This window comes from Panthera tigris, chromosome D1 (assembly GCF_018350195.1).
Source record: "Panthera tigris isolate Pti1 chromosome D1, P.tigris_Pti1_mat1.1, whole genome shotgun sequence".
Lineage (NCBI taxonomy): Eukaryota > Metazoa > Chordata > Mammalia > Carnivora > Felidae > Panthera > Panthera tigris.
The window spans coordinates 26,677,604-26,684,179 of record NC_056669.1 but is presented as its reverse complement, the minus strand read 5'-3'; the positions used below and the strand labels follow the sequence as shown (position 1 = coordinate 26,684,179).

General features: G+C 44.3%; 1 protein-coding gene across 4 annotated transcripts in view; it reads right to left on the bottom strand.

The window, feature by feature from the left end:
- The window catches only part of APLP2 (amyloid beta precursor like protein 2), an 85,989-nt gene extending 79,643 nt beyond the window's left edge, over nucleotides 1-6,346 (bottom strand). For all 4 annotated transcript variants that reach the window (XM_042957623.1, XM_042957624.1, XM_042957626.1 and 1 more), the window contains exon 1: nucleotides 6,144-6,346. In XM_042957623.1, the coding sequence (XP_042813557.1) occupies nucleotides 6,144-6,248 (105 nt within the window). In that variant the 5' untranslated portion in view covers nucleotides 6,249-6,346. The remainder of the gene's footprint in view (nucleotides 1-6,143) is intronic.
- Between the last annotated feature and the right edge of the window lie 230 nt (nucleotides 6,347-6,576).

The following is a 6,576-nucleotide window of genomic DNA, read 5'->3' as shown; positions in this document are numbered from 1 at the left end:
ACAGCCCCTTCCTCCCCTAGACCTTATACCAGAGCACGTCCTCTGGAACTACAACACCCAATCTGCAACCACAAGAGGCATTCGGCTGAGAAAGGGCCAGTGGACAGGTTGGGCTGAGCTGCTCAAGTAACCAATCTCACAGGTGCCCCACTTCAAATGCTGATTAACTTTTCTCTGGACCGGTCTTATTCCAGTCATTGTGGTTATAGTGTCACCCTCTTCTTATGGTTTGTCTATCCAGTAGGCTAGTGACGGTAAATCTGGTGGGGATAGTCTTTTCTCTTCCAAATAATCCCATACCCTGATTTTGAGAAGATTCCCCCCGCTCCACAGGCGGTCTTTTAAATTTCCTTTCCTTAAATTTTGCAGAACACAAAGATGAAACATGCTTACTATTTAAAGAGAGAGGGAGGGAACTGGCACATTATGTTAAAAGGCATTAGAAGTGTTTAAAAATCCATGGAAAATGTGAAAAGGCAAAGTCCCCTGTAATTACATCCTTCAAAGATAACCACTATTATACTTCAGTATATATTGATTCATGATATATTGGAACTTCTGGGAAATCAGGGTTTTTTTTAATGTTTATTTTTGAGACAGAGAGAAAGCGAGTGGGGGAGGGGCAGAGAGTGCCGGAGACAGAATCTGAAGCAGGCTCTAGGCTCTGAGCTGTCAGCCAGAGCCCGATGAGGGGCTCAAACTCACAAGCAGTGAGATCATGACCTGAGCCGAAGTAGGAACGCTTACCTGACTGAGCCACCCAGGCGCCCCTAAATTAGTTTCTCTTAAAGCAAATATTTAGGTAGTGGGGAAAAGAGAAGAAGAAATCTACAACGACACACGAGAAATATTATGAAACACCATGACACAGAGAAAAGTGCAACAGACTTAGAAGACGATGGATAGATTGATAACCATGGCCCTGCTGCATGGCCTTAAACCTTCGGCCTCTACCGACTCCCTTTTTAGGTGCGGATAACAATACCTACACTTCAGCAGACTGTTTGGAGACAGCAGATAAGGTACCCAAATGAGTTCTGTTAGGGTTTTTTTGTTTCCTGGAGTTTTGTTTTTCTCGGCTTGCACTCAAGAATCACCTGGGGAGCATTTAAAACTGAGAATCCCAGATGCACTCAATGAGAACCTCTGAGGATGGGGCCTACAAATCACATGCATGTGTACTTTGTAGAGTAAAAAAGCGCTATGTGTATTTGTTTTTACTATGTAGCATTTAGCATCTAACACAGAACCTCACAACAGTGATTCAATAAACACTAGCAGGATACATAATAAACGAAAAGTCTTATTTTAAAAGCATATTTTAGTTATGTTTCAAGAAATTTCATTTAAAAAAACCTTCAAGATGATTATGTAAGAAAAATTCTCTTAGCAAAAGTAATGAATTGTAGTTGATACAAAGGATGGGAATCCATTTCTATTTGAATGGGCCTACATGGTTCACTTTCCATCTTAGGCTATAGATCAAGGTACACGACACTAAATTTAATTAAGCATCAAGGTAATCTATTTTATCTCACTAAAACACAACTCATGAAAACTGAATTATAGACAATTTCAAATTCTCTCCCTAATGGCCCCCTCCATAGAAGCTATGATTACTGGACAAAGGTTTATCCCTACCTTTTGTCACACAGAAAACTTGATTTTCTTTCAGTAGTTTGTTTTAGGACAATTCAAAATAGGAAGTGTTAGGTACCAGCTCCAATATGCACTATACCAGTTTTATGAGATATATGTACTTGATATATCTGCAAAAATATATATCCCCAAAATGTTTACAGTGACGTTTTCCTGGAAAATATGAGATTATTTTTTCAGCTTTTTATTTATCTGTAGTTTTTTAGTTTTTACAATGAATGTGCACAACCTATATAACCTTTCTTCTGTTATTTTATTTTTTTTTAATTTTTTTTTTTAACGTTTATTTATTTTTGAGACAGAGAGAGACAGAGCATGAACAGGGGAGGGGCAGAGAGAGAGGGAGACACAGAATCTGAAACAGGATCCAGGCTCTGAGCTGTCAGCACAGAGCCCGGCGTGGGGCTCGAGCTCACGGACCGCGAGATCACGACCTGAGCCGAAGTCGGAGGCTTAACTGACCAAGCCACCCAGGCGCCCCTCTTCTGTTATTTTAAAAAGAAAATGCAGAATAGGGTGCCTGGCTGGCTCAGTCAGTAGAGCATGCTACTCTTGATCTCAGGGTTATACATATGAGCCCCACACGTTCGGTGTACAGATTACTTAAAAATAAAATCTCTAAAAAAAAAAAAAAAAAAAAAGTGCATAAGCCCAAGATTTCATTAAGGGTGAACGACATAATTCAAGAATCTTGAACAGTGTTTAAGTTTTGGTCTTCCAAAGTCAAAGCAACATCAGAGAAGTTAAAAATCTGCTTTTTATATTTGGAAAACATTAATAGCCCTTCACATGTTTCTGCCAAGACTTTTAAAGCTCTTTAGCTTTAAAAATAACTATGCTTTCGAATGCTATAAAAAACATTATTGGATCAACTGACAAACTGGAAAACAGGAGACTTGATCAAAGTATTTTATCAATGTTAAATTTCCTTAAATTGATAACTGTACTAAGGTATGTTTTAAGAGTTACATGTTACAACAATGTCCTTGGTTCTTAGGAAATACACAATGAAGGGGTTAAGGGGCACGACTATGCAACTCACAAACTATTCAGCAAAAAATGCATAATAATAGAATGAAAGATAAAGCAAATGCTGAATAGGGAAAGCATTAACAACTGGTGAATCTGGATATGAGAGCCATTTGTACAATTTTCGCTATTTTTGTAAGCTTAAATTATCTCTAAATAACATTTTTAATTGAAAAAAAGTAACCAAAAGGTAACATTTAAAATTGCCATAAAAAAACAAGATCATGCCGGACCGACTGCAAGCAAGACATTAAATTAGCACCCTCCAGAAGAAATATAAGCTCTATGGGTTGTATTTTCAGGTGGTCACATTAAAATTAAAAGAAACAGGTGAAACTAATTTTAACATATTAGCCAATGATTAAAGTATCATTTCAATGTAATCAATATAAAAATTATTAGTGAGATATTTTACAATTTTTTTCACATTAAGTCTTCAAAATCTGGTGTGCATTTTAGAGTACATCTCAATTCAGATGCTAAATTTTCATAGGAAATTCCTGATGCGTTCAGATTTCATTCAGTATACAGGTGAAAAAGTAGACCCACATAACCAAGTTGTTTAAAATACAGTTAAAAGTTTTCCAGTCACTGAACTTTCAGCTTTAAATGCCCACTTAAGTTAATTAAAATTAAATAAAGTGGAAAACTCATTTCTTAATCATACTAGCCACACTGCATGCTCAGGAGCCACATGTGGCTACACTGTAAAAGAGCCCAGATTTAGATGATGAAACCAATACCCTCTATGAAAGAAGGACCTGATTGCTAAGCCTTAGTTTATCATATTCACCAAAAGATTTTTAGCAGTTATCATAAAATGACTGATAATCCTGCCAGAAGCCTTAACATCTCCCCAAGTCACAATCAGACATTCCCTAAACCACCACTCAGAAATACCAACACAAAGCCTTCTTTATCTTCTAAATCAATTGTCATACCTTGTATTTGAGCTTCCTGAAAACTGCCTATCAAATAAATGCCCCTCTTTTAAATGTTAGCAGAATGAACCAGAGTTCTGGCTCTCAGAAGCGTCCATGTCCATTGTTAAAGAGTGCAGAGTTTCAGCATAAATACGGTCTGAGAATCCCAAATGGGAGGGAGCATGCACACAACAGAACATATCCTGGATTTAAAACCAATGACCTGAGTACCGAGGTGGGTTTTTCTTTTTAAACAGGTGTAAGAGATTAATTCCGTCAACAGCAAGCAACCCTAATGATTTGCCAATCAATAATTCTGCGCCAAGCAACTTGATCAGGGATTTGGCTAGAATCCCTTTGGCTAATCTCAATAAAGACCTTCCCAAAGACATCCTGATTTAGGCCATTCTCATCTAAATCAAGGTTTAGGCAGTCCTTTGCCTGAAAGCAAATAAATTAAATGCAATGAAATTATATATATATATATATATATATATATATATATATGAATAAAATTTTGCCTGCTTGACAAAAGGAAAAACGACCTGAAAGATAATTTAGTGTGGGCAAAAATATAGTTTCAAAGACGGAAATTAGCATAAAACAGCATTTAAAAACCATTTTAGGGAAATGTCTAATTAATACCTTGTGTCTAGCCAGACTTTTCAATTGAACAATGTTGTGGGTAACAAGTGAATTTAATCCACGACAACTAATTCTGACACTGCTAGTTTTTCTTTCTCTGCAGGCATCCATACAGGTGTTAATATTCTGCTTAAACTTAAAAGAAGATGTTCCTTAAAACCAATGACTCCTTTATGATGAATCTACGAGTGCCTAAAATTACACATTCCCCTGGCAAGTGAGGTAAAAGAGGGTGCAAAACCGTTTTTGACACCCTGACCTAAAAGTTCTATGTTCCACGCAAAATTCTTTTTTTCCCCTTCCTCTGCCATCCACTGATCTACCTCTCCCAACATCGGGATCACAGATACAAATCTTACCACTGTGTGGAAACTAAAATAATCCTCATCTGAAAGCACGGATGTAGAAACATTAACTATTCCTACTTAAAACATAACTTCCTTCCCCCACCTTCCTCCAAAGAATCATAAAGCGTTAAGCAGGATGAACACAAATATTTTAAGCCGTTCCATGGGAGGGGTGTTCTTGATTAGATTTACTTGACCCTGGAAATGTTTAAACATTCTGTAGAAGACCACATTCTAACTTGAGGGTTTTGCTAGAAACTTCGCAGTCAATGCCTATGTAATCCAATCCAGTCTCACTTCTCTCTGAAATTAGCTAAATACGCAGAAATCTATTGTAATTTTAAAAACAGTGAAGAGGGAAAAGACATAAACTACACCCGAAGCACATTCCAATCCGACAGTTCAAACACTATATCCAGAAGGCAAGTAAAAATAAAGTCCCACGTCTCCCTCAGGAACAGAAAGGTTTTCACGAACGGCAAGGGCCAGACCACGCTGTTCGAACCCTCACCGACCCCAGCAACCCTGCCCATTCCCGCGGCCTGAACTCCAGCGAATCACCCGAGAACCCAGGCTACTTAACCACCTCGCCGCACAAAGATGTTGATGGGGTCGTCAGATGCAGAACAGCTACTTAAATTCTGACGCCAAAAAAAAGTAGGATTAAACAAGTTTCTGCACCGTCTTCATCGGTACCTTTCCTCCTCGCTGGAACCCACTGAAAAGGGGAGCAGCGCAAACACCAAAGAGGGGTTTCCCGTTGTTTACTAGACTTAGACAAACAGCTATATTTAACGATTCCTCCCCAAAGGCCTGATGCCAGAGCAGTGGATCTTTTGAGAGGAAGGCACACAGGAAGCCGAAGGCACACCCGCTGCTTGGTGCAGGAGCATTCTCCCGGTGCAGCCAAAGCGGCGCTCGCCCCAGCACCTCGACACTTTCCAAGGGCCAGCCCAGGAAGCCTGCATCCCCACAGGCAAAGCCCACGCTGCCAACAAAGGCTGCATCTCCTGCTTCCAGGGGGGATGCCCCACCATCGGACGCGGGGAGCGCGCTGCCCGCCGCAGCCCGGGAGCTGGGGTCTGTGCGGAGCCGCCCCCGGAGGGAGCCGCGCCGCACCGAGGTCCGGAGCGGAGGACCGCCGGCCGCGGCCTCGGGGCGCAGAGGCTCGCGGAATCCCGGGGGAGAACGGGTTGAGCGTCTGAACCGCGCAGGGTCCCCAGGGGATGTGGCGGCGCCGCGGGCGGTATGGGGGCTGGGGCGGTCGAGGCGGCCCGCCGCCCCCCGCAGCCCCGATGCCTTTCATTTGGCCTCTGCGGCGGCGGAGGCAGCTCGACCTCCAGCGCTAAGCACTGCGCCAAGCAGGGGCGGGCGGGGGAGGCGCCGCCAGACCCGCCGCAGCGCCGGACCACCCCCACTCCCCGCTCTCCACGCCGCGCCCCCAGCCCGGCCCGGACCCCGCGGCCCGCCGGTCCGCTGGCAGGCCGCGCTCCCACGGCGGCCGAAGGAGACTGCGCTCGGGCGCTCGCCCGGTCCCCACCTCGATGTAGCCAGCCAGTGCCGCGGCAGGCGCCGTGAGCCCGAGCAGCAGCAGGACCAGGAGCTTGCCGGTGGCCGTGGCGACCGCGGTCCCGGTGGCCGCCATCCCTCGCCGGGTCGCTCTAAGCGCTCGACTAATGCAGCTCACACACAAGAACTTGAGAGCTTTCCCCACCGCGACCCAGAAGCATCTGAAGCCCGTTCGCCGCCGCCCCGGGGGTTTTACACCAACCGGAACTGACTTCACAAAACCACGCCCTCCTTCTCCGACGCCCAATGCCGGCCCGTAGAGCCGCCCCAAGGCACCGCCCCCTGTTCGGCCCAGACCCAATCAGGGAACAAAAGATCCCGCACCTCCCTCCCGCCCCAGGCGCGAGCCCGGCAGGCCCCGCCTCCTGCCTGTGACGGCCCCGCCCCCGCTTGGGACCCTGCGG